At 33.1% G+C, this 20862-nt stretch overlaps 1 protein-coding gene and 1 pseudogene across 4 annotated transcripts; one reads left to right on the top strand and one right to left on the bottom strand.

Annotated features, from left to right (window-relative positions):
- Positions 1-551: 551 nt before the first annotated feature.
- On the top strand, positions 552-8894 carry LOC112009821 (uncharacterized). Of its 4 annotated transcripts, XR_010626250.1 has the most exons (4): positions 552-1563; positions 6402-6471; positions 7861-7969; positions 8301-8894. XR_010626250.1 is itself a non-coding variant. In XM_065766637.1 (3 exons), the coding sequence occupies exons 1-3, from the start codon at positions 641-643 to the stop codon at positions 8352-8354; spliced, it is 1047 nt and encodes a 348-aa protein (XP_065622709.1). In that variant the 5' UTR covers positions 552-640; the 3' UTR covers positions 8355-8894. The 4 variants fall into 4 exon arrangements, 3 of the variants coding, with proteins under 3 accessions (XP_065622709.1, XP_065622707.1, XP_065622708.1); XM_065766637.1 differs by lacking the exon at positions 7861-7969; XM_065766635.1 differs by lacking the exon at positions 6402-6471.
- A 4337-nt stretch (positions 8895-13231) lies between these two features.
- LOC112009824 (sodium/hydrogen exchanger 3-like) lies at positions 13232-17335 on the bottom strand (annotated as a pseudogene).
- Between the last annotated feature and the right edge of the window lie 3527 nt (positions 17336-20862).

Here is a 20862-nt window from a genome sequence, read left to right on the forward strand (position 1 = left end):
TTAACTCTCTAACATTGCCTTCCATTTTTTACATTGTAAAAAATAAGCAACAATATATTTTTATATGACAACTAGAATTAAATAAATATTAATATAATTTAGGGGATAATAGTCAGAGAAGATGTGAATTATGTTTTAGGGAGGAAGATAATACATAGTAAAAATTTAATGTATAATAACAAAATGCTAGCCTACAACCAGAATTAAATAAAAAAAAAATGTTTTGACACAACCATTCATTTAATTCATGAAAGCCCAAAATAACAAGCCCACAATCCGGTGTGAACCATTTACTAACAAGCCCATAAAACAACACATGCACATAGTATTCCCAAAACCCAAAAAATAAACTTCAGCAAAACCAAGCCCACCATTATGTGTTATTATGGGTTATCTAGATTGGAAGCTTCAACAGTGAGCCCAAACAAGAGAGAAAAACTAAGCCCACTATCATGTGTATGGGTTATCTAGATTGAAAGCTTCTACAGTAAGCCCAAATGCCCACCCAGCCCCGAAGCCATCATCTCCATTTATGTTTACATCTGTTGCTATTTACAATAAAAACAAATATCTAATGTGCACTTCTCTCTCTCTCTCTCTCTCCGTATGTTTTTACTGTGTCTGTGTATGTCATTAGGAGATGAAGCAGCTTCAACATTTTAGTCATCCGGAGCATCCGTTGGTCTTCAACAGAATTTACGGCAAAGAGTGTTGGGGGTGCAGGGAACCAATATTGGGTCCTAGCTACAGTTGTGAAGAATGCAGAGGAGGGTGGGTTCATCATAAATCATGTGCGGAACTACCCCTTGGGTTGCTGCACCATCCCTTGCACCCATTACATCCTCTTATTCTCTTTCATGAAGGGATTGCTCATGAATCTGAGGGAGCAAAGAGCAATTGCGAAGTCTGCAAAGAAAGGCCTTGGCAATACTATTATTTTTGTTACCGATGCAACTTTAAGCTTCACATCAAATGTGGTTCTTTAGCGCCCACTCCGGAAGCACCTGAAGTCCACCACCACCAATTGACCCCCTATTGGAAGTGGATGACTTTCACTTGCGACCTTTGTGGCAAAGAAGACAAAGGTATGCCCTATCTGTGTAACCCATGTGGTTTTGGGATTCATACAAGATGTGCTAATTTCCCAGGCAGACTCAAAGTCGTACGGCACAATCACCCCCTCAACCTCATCCATTCTCTTGAACTCCATCAATCCAACTCCCAATTATGTCAACTCTGTTTTCTAAAACTGGACACAAACTATGGCCTTTACTATTGCTCCACATGCCATTTCGCTGCCCACCTCGATTGTGCTATTGCCAGGGGAAACATGGAGGACATAAATTTGCTGGAACTTAAAGAGGAGGAGTCTGCCGAGTCAAAAGCTATGCTGGAAAATGTAGATTCAAAGCTCGATCAATCCTTTGACCCAGAAATTTGCAAAGTCATAAAAACCACTGTGGAGGAGGATGGAACTAAAATTGCCGCAGAAATCAAACACTTCAGCCATGTGCATCACTTAAAGCTTACTGATGAGGTTCCAAATAACAAAATTTGTGACGGGTGCGTACGAGCTATTCTCACTCCATCTTTTTACAGTTGTGTCAATTTCAATTGTAGCTTCTTTCTTCATATATCTTGTACTAAATTACCCAAAATAAAACAACACCCACTTCATCAACACCCACTCACCCTCACTTATGAGAAAAATAGTTTTAGGTGTGATGCCTGTTACCAGCGCTGCAATGGCTTTAACTACACATGTGGTAGATGCAGCTTTGAACTCAATGTTCAATGTAGTTTGACCTTAAACTCCCTTACTCATGCCTGTCACGAGCATCGTCTTTACCTTTCAATCACAAACTATGCACAGAAGTGTAGTATTTGTGGTTCTGAAGAATACCGAGTATTCCGTTGTACCACTTGTAAATTTGTTCTAAACTTCAAATGTGCTACACTGCCTCAAACTGCATGGTACAACCAACATGAGCATCCTTTCACTCTATGTTATACTCCCGAAGATAAATCTGGTGAGTATTACTGTGACATCTGTGAAGAAGAACGAGATTCCAACCAATGGTTCTACTATTGTGAAGGTTGCAGTTATCCTGCTCATTCCAAATGTATTCTTGGAGAATATCCAAATCTCAAAAGAAACACATATCATTGGTATCTGTTTTGAGATGCTACACCTTAATTTGATTGTAAAGACAACCCTCAATGACACAAATGATCTATCAATGTGCCCAATGTAATTTCAACATTCACGATAATTGTTTAAAGAAAGAGAATTTTTTTTAATAAACTTTTATATGTAAACTTTCAATTTATGTTGAGCCTTAGTTCTTTGTTGTTGAATCTAATGTGTTATTATGTCTATTTATTTATTTTCCCCTTTTGAGAAAAACTTATTTGTGTTGTCAAATAATCAATTCAGTCACTTTCTTTCCTTGGATTAAAATTGAAATAGTAGTGCAACTCATGGATTCATTTCATAACCCTATTTTATCACAACAATCAAGGCTGAAATTAGAGGATGCTTCAGTTGACAATTCTGTTTTTTCAAGTCAGATCTTTATGGATAACAATAATGGGTCATACACTATCCATTATCTGGCTTCGGTTAACACTAACGAAGTGGAGGGTTTGTCTTTGATGGAAAGGTCTAAGATAGAGGAGTTAGATGAACAATGGAAGAAGCAGGGGACAGAATATAATTGGTATCGCTTGAAGTGAATTGCTTTGTAGAGGGAATAGAAAACGCTAATCCTGGATCTTATTAATGTGGCTGATCAGCACAAGAATAACAAAGAACAAGAGCTATATTTGGCTTCTTAAGTATTTCTACTTGGCACAATCCTTCCAGTTGGGATGCTATTATTCTTGGATATTTCAAGAACAGCTTTGCATACTCATAGAAGGTATTAGAATTTATTAATGAGTTATAGCTCAATATTAGTGATAGGTAGATACACTCATAAAATTGTTCTGTTCTTTCCCACCATTTCTTCACTAATATCTTATACATAAGAAAATTAAAATAAGATTCTTAGAACTATGGGAGAATGGTTAGGTCAAGGTGGAATTAAATCTGGATGCAAGTTGTTGTAGGCTATGGTATCATAGAATATAGCACTAATCAAATGTATTATAAGGCTAGTTTGCTTTTAAATTGTAGATGGTTTGAAACTAAAAAAGAATGTACTGTAGGTTGTGGTGTCTTAGACTTTAGTAGCAGTCATATTATTCACTCATATTCTTACACCAAAGGCATTGAAGTACAGAGAAAAAGAAATTTCTTGTTATTGCCTTATGATGGTATGCTTTTAGTTCCACAACTGGCTTAATAGATTCAAGCAAGGAACCTATCCATTCTTAGAAAAAAGCTCATTTTAATGAGGATAAGCATTAGAAAGTTATGGTCTATTACTCTATGTCATTGTAATAAGTAGTTAATCCATTATTTTAATACAATGTTGGTAACTGTTAGTGACATCTAGAGTTAATGGGCAAGCCTGTCATCTATGTGATAAGGTTGCTCCATTAAATCAAGCGAAGCAGCTAATCTAGGTAACCTCAAGATATCATTAGTATTACCCTCCACCCCTCCCCAGATGTGGATGTAGTATATGGAAAAGAATTAGGATAAAATGAGATAGATTTCTACAGCACATTAATTTTGATGTTGGCTATGATAGTTGGATACAGTTTTGACATGACTATTGGTGTGGCGATCAGCCTTTGAGGGTGGCTCTGTCTTGTAAGTTAGTTCCATTGATCGAGAATCTTTAGCGGAATCTTTGCTGGTGAGATAGGGCAAGGGGGGATGAAGAAGTTGGGATGTAAGGTCCTTCGGGACTTTAATGATTGGGACTTAAACCTTCTTATGGTTGGTTTAAGGATTAAAATCAATTCTGAGTAATGGAATATGTTAATTGCTTCTATGTTGGAGTAGTGTCATATTCCAAATCTTAAAGCCTTGAAAGAGGATTTAAAGAAGTGGAATGAAGAGGAGTTTGATGTGGCTAATTTGGAGAGAATGAAATACCCGCACTTTTGAGGATGTTGAGAGATCTATTGATCTTTTGAAATCTTTGCTAGTTGGGACTTTGTTCTCGTATTTGGGGTTTTACGCAATGTATTTCCATTTTTGATTTCCTTCAATCTGCTTCTGTGTCTCTTTGATTTGTTTGTAATTATTTCAAGTACATTTTGTTCATCGTTATGAACAAGATGTACTTTTTTTTAATGAAACTATCTATTACCTATCAAAAAAAGAAAAAAGAAAAAAAAAAGCAGATTGTAAAGAAGAATCAATTGGTTTTTGAATTCAATGAATTGGATTCTTATAAATGGATGTCTCACTTCTGATCAAGATGCTATTAGGGAGCATATTGCTGGGTTTTATGAAAATTATTTAAACAGGATGCTTTATGTTTATAGACGTTCACTTCTAGATGGGTTGCATTTCTTATCTATCAATGAAGCCCTGGGACCAGATGGTGATAATGAAACATGATATTCTGGCTGTTTTTTGGGAGTTTCATGGGTATGGGCAATTTATAAAAAGAGTCTAAATGCAATATTCATAGTTCTTATCCCCCAAAACTCTGAAGCTATGGAGGTGAAGGATTTTAGGCTCATTAGTTTAATGGATGGAGTGTACAAGCATGTTGCTAAAGTTCTGGCCAATAGAATGCAAATGGTGTTGAGAAAAAATTATTTCAGGATCGCAAAATGCCCTTGTGAAGGAAAGCAAATTTTAGATGCTGTGTTAAACTAATGAACACTTAGATAGCAGACTGAAGGCAGGGATACTGGGTGTGCAGTGTAAATTGGATCATGTAAATTGGGGATTTCTAATCTATCTTTTGCAAAGATGCGGCTTTTCTAGAAAGTGGAGGAATTGGATTTATTTCTGCATTTCAACAGTGCACTTTTCTGTATTGGTAAATGGAAGTCCACATGGTCTTTTTGGAAGCTCTAGAGGGATTCATCAACGTGATCTGTTATCCGTGCTGCTCTTTGTAATTGTAATGGAAGCTATGAGCAAAATGATGGAGAAAGCATTGGGTGAAGGTCTTCTTGTGGGTTTCTCAGTGGGCAGGACGGGAAGGAATAATCTTTTGATTTTTCATTTACTGTTTGCAGACAACACTGTGATATTTTGTGAAGATGATCCTAGATGAATTTGGCATTTGTGATTTCTTTTTACCTGGTTTGGAGTTATATCTGGGCTGAAAGTTAAGCTGCGAATATATATATATATATATATATATTTTGATAAATAACGAAATTTCATAAATCAGTTAAGTTGAGAAAATATTAGTTGGTCCTAGTTGGGGCTGTATGGAATTTGGAGGCTCTATCTAATATCTTGGGGTGTAAAACAGCAAGTTTTCCAATGAAATACTTGGGATTAACAATGGGTGCTAAATTTAAATAGAAGTCCATTTGGAATGATGTTTTGGAAAAGATGGAGAGACAATTGGCAGGGTGGAAACACACGTATTTATCTAAGGGAGGTAGAGTAACCCTTCTTAAAAGTACACTCTAATTTACCAACTTATTTCCTATTCCTGCAGATGCCTTGTGGATCGAGAGATTATAGCGTGATTTTCTTTGGATGGGATTAGGGGAGGAATCCAAATTCCATTTGGTGAATTGGGATAAACTGTATTTGTCATATCATAATGGTGGGTTGGCTATTAGGAAGATCAGCTTATTCAATGAAGCCCTATATGGGACATGGTTATGGAAGTTTGGCATAGAAAGAGAGGCTTTATGGTGGAGAATGGGATATGTGTGATAGATTTGGCATATGTCTCCATGGGGGGTGGTGGTTGCATGAAGGTTGCTCAAGGGGCTTATGGGGTGAGTCTTATGGGGATGGGACAAATTTTCTTAGTGTATCAAATACAAGGTGGGAGACGGTACTAGTATAAAATTTTGGTTGGATATTTGGTGTGGTGAAACTACCCACAAAGAGTCTTTTCCTGACCTGTATCATCTTGCTTGAAACAGTGAAGCTACTGTATCAGAACATTTGTAGTTTAGAGATGGTTCAGTTCATTGGGGGCTAAATTTTTCTCAAGCTATTCAGGATTGGAAATTGGAATCCCTCTCTATTTTCTTGGATCTTTTGTATTCATCTAAAGTGGATGGAGTGGGAGTGGATAAATTATGTTGGAGGCCATCTACTCACAATAAGTTTGAAGTTAGATTATATTATAGAGTTTTAGCCCCCTCTGAAGCAAATTAACATCCAGTGCTTCCCACCTCTCTCTTTCAAGACACCCTCCTCTCTATGCATACATTTATAAGGAATGTTGATGATTTACTTGTTATATTTACGTACAAATGATATTTTTATGGCAACAACTCCCACTTATTCTTTGCAGGGTTGTCTGGAAAAAATTTGTAAGTGATCTTATCATAAGAGTTGGAGATTCAAGCTTTTATTTGCACAAGGTGCACTCAATTACTCTATTCTCAATAAAAGATGAATCAATCTTTCTTTGTGTGACAAATGTAAAGCTAACATCAAAACCTTAGAACCTCCATTAAAATATTGACTCATACAAATAATTTGCTTCCATATGGTGTCCTATATTCAATCCAAAGAATAAAAACATAGCAATCAAATGAATTCATTCTCCCTTCTTGTTGGATTTGAAACCATGCCATATTGTTGTATCCAAAAATCCTTGAAAATTTTCAACTAGTCGAAAAAATTAAATTTTTTAAAACCAAAATTGTTAAATCTTAATTACCATTGCTTACTATTTTAACTCAACTCAACTCAACTAAGCCTTAATCCCAATTAAAATGGAGTCAGTTATGAGTTCCTATCAATTAATCATTCAAGATATTCAATATTCTTAATATTTTACTAATATACTGAAAATAATAAACATTAAAGATAACATGTTCAAATTCATTAAACTTGAACTAAATATATATTTTTTTGTTAATGTCAGCACCATTTGATTACAAGAAGTGTGCATTTGAATAGACTCGTGTTCCAAAGTATTGGCCAAAGAGACACTAGCCCCATTATCACACTAAACAATCTTCCAGGTGGAACAAATCTTTTGAATTAGTAGTTAAATTTTGTTATGGATAAATGGTTAACAGCAGCCAATGTTGCTCCATTATATTTTCTGCTCATTCTTTAGAAAAGGAGTGACAATCTTGAACAAGGAAATCTAATATTCAGAACAGATGCTTTTATAAGCTTCTTAATACTTACATTTTGGAAGGAAACTTTTTATATTTTTAGAAGCAGTGAACCCGTTTCTGCATGCGCCAAAAAGTTACAACTTGTGAAATGATGATGTACAGTGCTTGTATGTTCTAGCAAACCTTGTTGAGAACTCAATACTAAAACAAAAACAGGCAATAATTGGTGGTTTGAAGATTTTTTATTCTTTCTAGTAGATCCTTTTTTCAAAGAGATTCAAACTATCAAAAGTAAAAGGGATGAGATCAGAGCTTGTAGGATCATGCGTAGTCCATTGGCTCCCAAACATCTAAACCATCACTTACAAAGAGATACAGCTGAATGCTCGATAAATGTGCTCCCTATAGAGAAAATTTTAATTTCTTGCAGTTCTCTGCTTCACCTTCTCAAGGTTGGTTTAATGATAAAAATAAATTCTGAATTATTGAAATGTTAGAAGAATTGCTTCTATGTTGGAGATCTTTTGGTAAAGAATTATGGAGACAATGATAATGGTTATGATGTGGGCGTTGTTATTGAGGTGGTAGAATCTTACGTTACTTTTGTTTCAAGCAAACCTGTACCAAAATATTTTCCTTTGGAAGATTGATATATGGTTATCTTACCCTGGTTGCTAGAGATGAGAACCTTAGTGCAACAAGCATTCAGTCACTTGCAGAAAAATTGCCAAAAGATTCTCAGTATTGTGATGACAACCTCCATAGAACCATTGACATGTATCCCAAGGTACAGAGCTTTTTTCATTCTTAGTGATGATTACATTATTTTAAAATTGAGTTTCTATGACCTGAAATCATAAAATAGAGATTTACTTATTGAAAAGAAGAAGTATCATTTTTTTTTTTTTTTGGTGTCTTTTATTGGATATTGCAAACCTCAATGGCTGTAAAATCTCTATAGACAAATTTCAAGTCTTAAACCTGGGCAAACAGTGTTTTTGAATTATATAGTGTTTTATTGATAGACTTAAAAAACTTGTAAGCTCACATCTTAACTAGTTATAGAAGAACTTAAATATAAGATCCAATTGACCATTTTTATGAGACCATTTATGCAGGTACACCCTTGCTTGCTAAAAAAAAAAGAAAAAAGAAAGAGTAAGTGGATGTAAAAGCACTGGAATACCATAGATTATCACAAGAAACATGGGCACATGATGAGGAACTATTGGCTGCCCCTGAAATTCACAACATGATTCATCCTCTCAGAGAAAGTTAACACGTTAAGGTCAATGAGAACTTTTGGATCAAATTACCAATGAACAAAAATGGATGGATGAATTCGCAGAAAGAAATAAATATACTGAAAAAAGTAATTGACACAATGAAGATGCAACTCAATGAATTACAAATGTGAAAGCTAAAGCTTGAAAGAAGAGAAGATATGGACCAATTAGATGGGGAAACTCTGCTTTGGAAGACAAAATTCTGTCTGGATCTCTGAACCTGCTATCTTGAAATTGAAGTGTGCCTTATTATGTTTTTAGGAATTTGAAACTATATATTTGTATCTTCTTAGTATTTTGCAGTGTAAATGAGGAAATTTTCAGTACCATGGCCAATTTAGTTATGGTCACCCATCTGAGACAACCTTGTTCCTTGTTGGAGAATATATTAGAAGAATCCTAAAAAATGAACCAGAATTTTGGTAATATTTTATGCATTAGATAGTGCTCCTTACATTTTAATCAAACTTGCTCATTTTATTAGTGCTCATACATGAACTCAGCCAGCTTCATGTGAACTATTAGCAAGATAGACTTGCCTGTACCGAAAAAAGAAATCATATGCCTCATTGTCCCAATATAAAGCAAGTTTGTTCAATTCCTTCCACACCCTTTCTTTCTCTTGCTTCACTTCCATGTCATTTGCATGATGAAGAAAATGGGGGGTGGGGGAGGGGGATGGTACTTGGAAGTGGCACAGGAGAAGATAGTGGTAGCAACAATGGTAAGTACATTTGTAGCAAATATTTGTCAGAAAGTAGTAACTCTTGGCTATTTAGGATTAGACTTACAATAGATCATATTCTCTGGGATTGCCTCAAGATTTCACCTTCAAGGAGTTTAAAGTACATATTTTGGTAACATGAATAAGGATAGCCATAGACCTCTAGAAGCATGGATTTCTGTTGAAATGTCAATTTATGATGTTGACACTCATGAAATGTATCCTCTAGATTTAGCAAATAAATAGTCATTTTGGTGAAAACCAACATTTTTTATTGATTAAAGCCTGAGAAAGAAAGATCGTTTTATCCGAAATAAATAACTAAATTTCCATTTCTCAATTCACTAGAATTTAAAAATTACACATTCATGCTTATAATGCTGACAAATAAAATCAAGATATATATGTACTCCAACTGTTGTCACTAAAGTCTATAAATAATTTGCCTGCTATGATACAATTAATTCTATGAATGCTTTACTTTTTCCACATTATTGAAAAAATCAAAAAGAAAAAGAAAAAATGAAATCTTGCAGCGCCATTACAAGTTTATTGCACCAAAGAATAGTATTAAGAAGTTTAAGGATCTACTGCACCAGTTGGAGAACTAGGAACAAATGGGACAAAACCTTGTCCACCAAATACTGGTCTCGTGAACTTGTCATCAAACTTTCTCCAAAAATAGTGAACAATTGAAGTGGGGTTACTTATTAGCAAGCTTAAGCTACCCTTCCGGCGGGCAGGTTCATTGCTACCACCTTGATCACTTGGATCACCAATTTCAAGGAATAATATTTGTAAGTCATCTTGACTTGGTATGTCAGTTGCTTCTGAATGTGCTGGTTTTACATTCCTTAACAGCACTGCTTCGATAAGCGGCTTTGTTATGGAACCAAACACCTGTTTGGAGAAAAAAGAAAAGAAGATCACATCATGATGTTCATAAATGTCATGATGTACATTTGTATTGAAAACTAAAAGCTGGTATGAGTCTTATTGATGATTATCTTCTTCTATATATATATAGGCCAGAAATAAACTACAAGCTGGAGATCATTATGAAAAAGCTAAAAGTCATAAAGGATTTGTTCGGATTAAAATATGAAATATAAAATAAAAAAGAAATGAGTGTGAAAATAGATTTCATGAGAAGAAGTATTGATATGTTTGACTAAAGCCAACCTTTCAAAGAGTTTTCTGCTGGAGATCATTATGAAAAAGCTAAAAGTCATAAAGGATTTGTTTGGATTAAAATATGAAGTATAAAATAAAAAAGAAATGAGTGTGAAAATAGATTTCATGAGAAGCAGTATTGATATGTTTGACTAAAGCCAACCTTTCAAAGAGTTTTATCTTTTTTCTATTTCACTAGAGTCTGTATACCCAACCAATTATCTTAATATCTTGCAAGATTTAGGATAATTTTGCTTTAATGACATCATTTTTTGGGTTCCTACTACATTAGAAGAAGGGCTCATGGGTTGGATCCATAGTGCAATAACAACATTGTAACTATAATGGACCTTTTTATTTATTTATTTATAAACACTATAATGGACCCTAAAGCAATGAAAATTGAAGATGAAGAAGCTAATTAACATACCACAGTACTAAACAAAACAACAACTATAGTTGAGGTGATCATTAGTGCACTATCTTCTATTAATGTCTTGTCAGAATTTGCAAACTACAATTGTAGATTGTAGAAGTTAATAACTGCTCAAGAATCAACATATTCAATTGTTATTGACTTGAAATGCTGTCTACTTACCTGGTTATAAGACAAGGCGGTTACTGCACCTCTCATAAGTCCTGCCCACCATATTATAAACTAGTATTTCAGATAGTTAGCAAAGCTTGAGCTAGAATCAATGGCGATAGCTAAGTGCTGAAGATGTCTGAAATTATCACCTGTTTCTGTAGCTCAATTTTCGTACTTGGTCTTTTCTTTATGCAATTTTTAATATTGGCAATAGGGAACACAAATGCTGCTCTTCCAACCAACACTAATGCAAACAATGTTGATCTCATAGCAATGGAAGTTCCTGGGCTGAAGCAAATAGTATGAAACCAATTATATGGTATCAAATCCATAGGAAAATAAGATGGACAAAGCAATATATCACTTGTCTTCTAAATGTGGTAATTGTGATTTTACTTTGGTGAGAACAAAAAGAAAATAAAAATATAATATTCTTATGTGTTGCACTATTATATATAGTATTTGCCTAGCTGCCATTTTTTGTTCAATGAGGGCTTGAGGCAACGATTTTCTATCTAGGATCTTAGATAGGATGGTATGTACCACCTAGCCTAGACCCCTTAGAAGCAGGAGCCTCGTGCACTAAGTACGACATTTTCTTTTCTTTTCTTCTCCTTTTTTTTAAAAAAATTTATTTTAGAGATGATAGTTACAATAGCTACAAGTTACGATGCATTTATTGTAACCTTATTTTTATAGCAACATGCATGACATGACATCTAATATCTGAATTTGGTAATTATTGTTTCATATTATCTGAAACAATATACTAGCTGTCAGTTAATGTGAAATAGGAAAGTAGTAAAATTATCTTGCTTTGCTGCTTTTTCATTTATCAATGTCTAAGGCATCCATACCAACATATAGGAATATAAAAGTCTTTGCTATGAACGATATTGTTGCAAATGCATACCTGAGATCATCAAACCATTTTGAAGATAAGAATCGATCATTGGAGCTTAATCTTCATTTGTATACTTAAAATGTTAACACTTGTCTTGCCTAGTAATGTACAAAGATCAGAGTCCCTTATTTCTGTTGAAACATGTAAATTGCAGACTGATAAGAATTTATTCAATAGAGCCGCAAAAGAGAGGATAGAAACAAAGTTAATGTAAATTAGAGATTGGAAGTAAAAAGGAAAAGAGAACAAAGTAAATAGGTAAACATTTGAATCCTGACACCTTTTCAACTGAAATCCACCAATGGTTATTGCTGACTGAGATATTTTTTTACATAAGAATATTGATAGAGGATCCAGCTAGAGAGAACCTTAATTGTGAAAGAAAAAATCATGACTTTTGCATCCCTTTCTTGCCAGCATTTCAATCTAAAGTTACTAACTGCCCTCTTTTCCTGTCAAATACTTTTTTGCCTTTAAATTTATAATTATCCATTGTCTTTCTGCTCTGTATGTGACTTAAGTATTACTGTCTAATTTAGCTGCAAAGAGTTTTACAAGCATTTATTAATTAAGACACCCTTTCTAAGTTCCTAAAGGGCCTATTGAGTAAATTCTTAGATTTTACAAATACTACAATTTGACGTGACAACAATTTGAACAAATTTGCTGTCCATCTCCTCTTTTTTGGAGGCGGGGTTGTTGCCCCATATTACTGGCAGTTTTAAATATATTAACCATGGATTTGGGAACATTACACTGTCTTTCCACTCCAACAGCAAGAAATGTCAACAAATTTTAGTGAAAGTGCAATAGGAGGTCCCACTTGTTGTAGGCCTTATGATTGGGGCTGTTCAATATTATCACCATTAAGAGGGAAAGGATATGTTCTTACTTGGTTGTAACTCGTGAGCTTTCAGTAACATTATGCCATGTGTATTTAGACATGACAATGCCACAAAAGAATATTGTCAAAATCCCAATGCGGGAAAAATGGGAATTTATTAAATTTTAAGAAATAAACGACAAGCAGATATTTTCATATTCATCACATATCCTGTATCAGTCAGACGGTGTCATTTGTTTGGAAAAGCAGTTTAAGCTACTGATGTTATGTCCCTAAATTCTTCTGTTTGTATTTGTAGAAAAATGTTTTCTGCAGTGAGATTATATCTCTTATTTTTTATAGGGTGGTAACTCAATTCATTTTAGTCATACTGTTGTTGAATTATAGATGACTCAAACATTAAACATGTATGGTGCAATCTATTCCAATGGAAGTCCAAAATGCCTGCTTAAACTAATGTACAAGTATAACAAGATTTAAGTAATTCACTGCAAAGGCGCCCAAAGGAGATAGTATGATGAAATGTAAGTCATTCATCTTCAATTTCTTTTTCCTGTTCCATTCCTTGCTATAAACCTCAAATATTTCAATGTGACAAACTATAGAATTTTACTTTATATGAATACTAACACTTTTGAACATACTTTCTGGAGGTTCAAGGCATCATGATTTTTCCAAATTAAATAAAAGTGATAAAACAAAAATTAAAACTCAAAGAAAGACAAGAGAAATAAATAATTAAAATGATATAAAAATTTTTCTTTGGTACCTCAGCCACCATGTATGACAAATAGGCCATAAGCATCATGAGTGCAACTTCATGATCTGCGGAGTGCCTGTTGTAGAAAAATGACAACGTCAAGTTATGTAACAAGACTTACATATAAGTCGCAATTAATCATTTAGGTATGCAAAAGCTGGTAAATCAAAAATGTGATCATACAAGACTCATTGATTAATAAGATGTCCTTCCACAATTGCAACTAGGTGATTTCAAGATTGTGTTGGTTATGGGATTCCTTCACATTTATCTCAATCTTGAGACATGAATCCTGCTAAATCTTTTTCCTCAAGCCACATTTTCCCCCCTTCATCTTTTCCTTATATCACCTTCGCTAATTTTCTCATTACTTGAATTCCATCTATTCTTTTCCCATTTAGCTCTCTTCTTTTGTTTAGTTCCAGATGCTTAATACCTTTCAAATGTGCACAATCATGTAGTCTTCAGAAGATGAATGTAATTACAAACTTGGATTCAAGTAAATGTATATACATAAGCTTCAGAACTATGCAAGGATAGAGGTGCAAATAATTTCCTAGGATGTACAGGTCATGAATGACATACATACTTCAAAGTGATGCAATTGCATTAGACTCTGAACATATGGTTATAAATTCAACAACTATATGTGAGGGGGGGGGGATAAGCATGTATGATTATAGAAGGGCATAGATCTATCAACTTTATTACCAATGAACCATCTGAAAGACATCAGTTCTAAAAGTGAATGCAACAGATACATAGAACAAACAAATTCAGGCTAAAAACAAAGTGAATTTGATTTTACCTTCCAAAGTAAAGTGTCTTTATGATATACGCACTTATAAGACCCGCTTGAAAGTTACCATGTAGGAAGTTGGACAATGATGTCTACCAAATTCCCCACAAAATGTGCATTAAAATTTAGCAAGCAAATAATAATTTTTTCGAAAACAACTTTTATGTGAAACGAAAATAGAAAGTCCAACATATGATCATAGAAATATGACACTAACTAGCATGCCTTTGAGCTTTTGATGCTTTACAATCCAGTGCAACACAATTATGTCAAAAAAATTGTCATGTTTTCTGGTTTACCATGTACTTTACATACAGTATCTAAAACAACCAAAATTGAAGAGAGATGCCCAATAAAAAGGAGGAAAGATAAGAAACAATAATAATAAGAAGGAAAAAAAAACCACTAAAACAACTTACTGCTATTCCAAGAGCAGTGCTGGTGAAGAAGAGGTAAAGGAAGGTCCCCAACAATTTTAATGCTGTAAGCAGATCAATGTTGCTGACATCAAGTGATTGGACTGCATTGAAAAGCGCAATAGAGGTGGCATCATTCACCACTCCCTCACCGAAAACAATACTGTAAAGTAAGGGCGTTTCATCTTGATTGAGAACCTTTAACATGAGAAAAATATCATGCATTAATGGAGCATGTCAATTTCCATGTATAACCTTCATGTGAGGATGAAAATCGTGTACCTGCAGCGTGCAAACTGAATCAGTTGCTGACAATATGGCACCAACAGCTGCACAAAAAGGATGCACAAATGATCAGTATTAAAGGATGACTATCAATGACTGTATGAACAAAATGATTCAACAATAGTTATTAGTCACCTAGGTAATCTTGAATATCTAGGCTTGTCACACCAATTCTTTTAAATAACAAATAGGCCCCTGGTATAGACAACACAAATGGAACAGTTAGACTTTGTTTGGGTGAAATGTAAGATCCATAGGAATGAGTGCATTAGTTCTATTAGATAAGGTAATTATCACTGTATTATTTTCAGAAAATACCAGTACCAAGCTTGAAACAAGCAAATGGTAGAAGTGGATGAGGGATTGTGTATCTTACCTAATGATATAAGGCAAAATGAAATTACAGTACCAACTACCTCAAACAACAAGATTGTGGTGAAATTCTTGAAAAATTGCTTTTTCTTGGCCTGAAAACTGGAAACAAAGGAAGAACCCATATCAGTATGATGCAAAATTCAGTACATACTTCAGTTAGAGGACAATACTTTAGCTTGGAATTTTCATAAAAATAGCATATAAGAAGCATCAAAATTAACCAGGTAATGAATCTCACAAGTATCAAGAATGATAAATCTAAATTCAAAAAGATTCAATCATCTGTTCATAATTATTTTCAAGCCCACATCATCGTATAACACCTCTCTTGCTGCATTACTTTAGGTTGGAATCAACATTGAAATAGGAACTGGAGGGTTTACATTCAACTCAACATTGGATACTGTTTGATCTCTCCTATACTGAAATTGGAAAAGGAAAATCCAATTTCAGGCCCCAAATCCAACCCAAAAAGATAATTACAAGAATAGAAATCCTTTTTCCAAATTCCACACCACTAGAAACCCAATTCAAATCTAATCCAATTCTGAACAACTACTTGCAATTCACAGAGAGAGAGAGAGAGAGAACATACCCGGCATTGAAAATGAGTGGGGGAAGCAAATAGAGGAAGAACAAGTCCTCACTAAACACTAGTATGCGTGAACGCTAGAATTTACTTATCAGCAACACCACCACTCCACAGCACAACCCCTATAGCCAACCACACACATTGAAACCAATAAGTACCACACCCCAAAAATTGAACACCACTTTGTTCCACACAAAAAATAATCACAATTCTAAATTAAGTACCAGAAGAAGCTCGGTGATGGACTCGTTAGCCCGGCGGTTCTCTTCCAGGAGGTGTCCAATAATGATGCAAGCACAGAGGAGTGCAAAGAAAACAGTGAGTGCAATGACAGTGCTAGTGTCAAGAAACGATGATGATGATGAAGAAGAAGAGAGCAGAACTGGTATGGTTTCGAGCACAGCCGTTTCTGGGATTCTGCTGATGAATTTGGCATTCGCAATATGGGGTTTTGGAGAGTTGGATACAACCTTGGACTAAAAATCAAGCTACTCTAAGGAAACAGAGCTTGAAGTAAGAAAAATTCCGAGTAACGGCTACAAAATAAATTACCAATAAGATTAAGACACGTGGATTCCCTTAGTAACGAACTTAACGGACTGAAATTAGAGGCACGTGTTTCATTTTAAAAGAGGAACTATTCTACTACTTAAATAGAAACGTCACCGTTTCTTCGAATCTGTGCTCTCTTTGTCAGCGTGTTTTATGTGTAACGACGTCGTCTTGTTTTAAGTTTAGATCCTTACTATAAAAAAAATGTCACTTCATTGCTGGATTGATTCTCTTTCTCTGCCTGAGTTTTAGCATCAGTATAAAAGGATGATTATGAATGACTCGACAATATTTATTAGCCAGCTAGGTAATCTTGACTATCTAGGCTTGTCACACCAATTCTTTTATAAGGCAAATAGGCACCAATGGTATAGTTAGACAACACAACACAGATAGTATGGTTAAAACTTTGTTTGGGTGAAATGTAAGATGCATAGGAATGAGTGAATTAGTTCTATTAGATAAGGTAATTATCAATATAATATTTTGAAAAATTACTAGTGCCTAGCTCGACAACAAGCAATGAGTGGAAGGCCAAATGATAATTACTATCATTGTAGTTGTAATTTAATCTCACAAATATGAAGACTGATACGTGGCACTTTCTAAAGTAAGACACATGTCATTTAATCATGTGATTCTTTCATAACTTTTTTAGTATACTTAATAGATCAATCTTTGTATATATTTTTTTCCAATGTCTATGAGGAGATGATTTATAGTATTACAATCACTAATTCACTATAGTGCGGTAGAGGATCATTATGAAATTTTGTAATCTGTCATTTAAATTTGTCTTATAGACTTACGGTAACTATTGCAAAAATAAGGCTTTGTGATTGAAGTGTGTGCATTGATGGAAATTGGGATCAGAGCTATTTCTTTATTAATTTGAACTAGCCACAAACATGCGTGTTACACGTAATAAATTTTTATTTTTTTTTATTTTTATGGTGATCTCATTTATTTATTTATTTTTTTTGCAATTTGGACTAATTTAATAAAGAGTAATGTATTTCATAATCATATTTTCACTTATTATAGGAACAATAAAAAATGATATATATATATATATATCATATATATAATTTATGTCGTACCAAAATGAAACAATACAATTTTTTTTTTTTGTAGGGATTCAAAAGGCAAGTTAGTGAAAATATTTTAATAAAATTTATTTCTTTCTCAAAAAAAATTTTATTTATAATTTTTTTGTATCATTAAAAAGTTCTATATAAAATTTAGAAATTATTCTTTTAGTTTTAAACAAACTTTCTCAAACCCTATTTTTTCTACCCTTTAATCCAAAACACTAGAAAACTTATCTAAAAAATTAATAAAATTTAACAATGATTAACTGGAGAAATTATGAAAAAATTTTGTTGTTGATAATCTATTGAGGTTATTATCTTAGCAGAAATTACAAATTTGTCCACCAACAAAGATTATCAAATAAACAATTATTAGCAAAATCTTAGAATTAAGTTTCTATACATGCATTGTTGTAAAATAAACCAATGGGATAAAGAAAAAGAACTTTTGATCAAGAATTAATACCAAAATACCTAAATATACATAAACATCTATACAAATTTATTAAAAAGAGAAACAAATGTCATGTGACAATTAAATCAACAATAACAAAAAGAACCATTAGCGGAAAAATAAGTGGTTGAAACAATAAAAAAATCTACTGAAAGAGAAACAAAATTGAGAGAGAGAGAGAGAGAGAGAGAGAGAGAGAGAGAGAGTATTGACCTCTTTTGTTGTGGACAACTTGGAAGGAATAGAGGAGGGGTGGAAATGAAATAATAAGAAATTTATATGAAAATTAAAATGGAAGAGGAATGGTGGAGTAGATAAAATGTTGAAAAAAGTGAAAATATTGTAGAATTTAATAATGTATAAATGAGAAAATTTAAAAATCAATAGAGGGAATCAAATGAAAAAAAAAAAAAAAAAAAAACAATGATCGGAGTAGATGAAAGATTGAATTAAGAAGACAATAGTTGAAGAAGATGAAAAGTTGAACAACGTAAAAATTGCAAAAGACAAAAAATAATAAAGGATGCTAAAGATGTGGTGCAAAAAGAATTTTGTAAACATTCTTTACATGCCTCAAAAAATAAAAATAAAAAGGCTACTTGTTATATTAGGAGTTGAAAAATGAGAACTATCTTTAAGAATATAATAGATCATGATTAATTTCATTCACCAAATAGAAATATAACCAATTTTTCAACGGAATAAATCTTAAAATTCTCTCCTTTCATTGTATTTTTTTTTTTTTATGGTCACTTAAAATACAAGAGAAAGTCAAGTATCTTTGCAATAGTACCACTAAAACATCAACAAAAAACCAAATACAAATTCTCTCTTCCGCACAACAATATTTTTTATATTCATATTTATTATTCACATAACATGCTAATTAAGAAAAATGAAACAACAAACAAAACAAATTGGAGACAGAATTACAATTTACATAGCCAACTATATTGATAAAACTAAATTAAAATAATATATATCTAATTAGACATTTTTTCTACGTTCCATCATAAGCAATGAAAATAGGAGAGTAAATGGGTTAAATAAAGTAGAAGGAAGCAAAAGAAATACTATGGAAACTACCAAAAATAAAAATACACCATCACAACATTCACAATAATATGGAGAGGAAAAGAAAAATAAATTAATTTAAACCATGAAATTATATTTGATTAAACAAAAGATACCCATAACATGCATTAACATGCATGAAGGTACGGTGGATGGTTCACCCTAAATAATGTGAAAATTTTGGTGGAATTTAGTTAAGAAAAATTGAAAAGTATTATAATTGAAGGAATTTTACCTTTAAAAGATTGATATAATTTATCTAGCCTTGCTCCCTAGAAAAGCACATACACTTCATTTTGGGAGTCATACCCTTGTACTATTATAATTCTTCAAAGATTGTTTATATAGTTCCTGTAATTTTTTTTTTCTTTTGAGAATCAAGTTCTTATAATCTATTTGCATATAAAGATGCTCTATTTGTACTTGGGAGTTGCTCTAGTTATATTGGCAACTCATCCTTCATCATCATAAAAGGCAGAATTTAATAGTAATTTATCTTTAGATATATGGATCATACGTCATTTGGGGTCCTTCTCATAAATGTTAAGATATAAACCTTTGTAACAGAAAAAATGGGTAAAGAGTATAATGATTAGGGCAATTTAAGGATTAGTTTGTGGCATAGTACCCGTTGAAGGGGGGAAAAAAGAAGAAGAAAAATAATGTTACTCTAGGAAGATAGATTTAACGTAGGAGATTTGAGGAGATCATTTTGCATTTGATTATTAATGTAGTGGTTTATATAATCTTACCAGCCCATCAACTTAATGATAATGGAATATTAAACTTTTAAATTAAAGTCTCTCTCAAAAAAAAAAAAAACTTTTAAATTAAAGTAGATAAAATGTAAAGACAAAGTTAAATGTAAAGTTAAAACTACTTAAGATGAATGTGTAAAGTCAATAATCTATTTATATATTTTTTATAAAAGAAATTAGGAATAAAAAATAAATAAGAAAAATAAAGATTATGTGGTCAATGACGTGACAAATGAGGTGGCGCAACAGGAGTGTAGCAACAATAAATATTACATTTCAGCTTTTAGATATATATAGATAGATTGACTATATAAGTGAATATAAAGAGCCTAAGAAAGGAAAGATCCTTTATCCTAATGCAACAATAATGGAGCAACCAGCTTGTTATGATTTGGAAGAAGCAAGATAAGAGTTTGCTTATTTGATGAGTCCTTTTGATGCGGGATACGCAAGAAGATTATTATTTAGTATTAGTTATGTTTGCAAGTCAATTATATTTTTATGTTTTAGGTCCTAATAGTTTATTAGGCTATTAATATTTTAATTTGGAAGCGAGGTTATTTTCGTAATAAGGAAATTAGGGTTTCCTAGCCAATTAGAATTAGGATTTAGCAATCTTTTATAAGCTACCTATTGTACTCTTTGAGGAGATAGTTAATATTTTGATAAATGAAAAAAAAAAATGACTGTTTGGTCTCTTTTGGTCTGGTGTTGATTCCAGGTCTACCCTAGGTATTGACTCCTAGTGGTTTCTCTACTTGGTGCTAACTCCAAGTAAGGCCTAGGTGCTAACTCCTACGTCATATCCCTTTATTTTATTGTTGTTTCAATTTTGTTCTGGTTGTCCTGCGTCACCTTTAGTTTTAGTTTTCATCACAAATGTACAATTTGACATTTAGGCCACAATTTTGTGGTACTTATTAAACTTATCCAAAGAATTATCCTATCTTCAAAACAAGTGTCATTTTTTGCTTAAAACCAGATTTTCAAATCTATATTAAAAG

This window comes from Quercus suber, unplaced genomic scaffold (genome assembly GCF_002906115.3).
Source record: "Quercus suber isolate HL8 unplaced genomic scaffold, Cork oak 2.0 scaffold_727, whole genome shotgun sequence".
In the NCBI taxonomy this organism is placed as follows: domain Eukaryota; kingdom Viridiplantae; phylum Streptophyta; class Magnoliopsida; order Fagales; family Fagaceae; genus Quercus; species Quercus suber.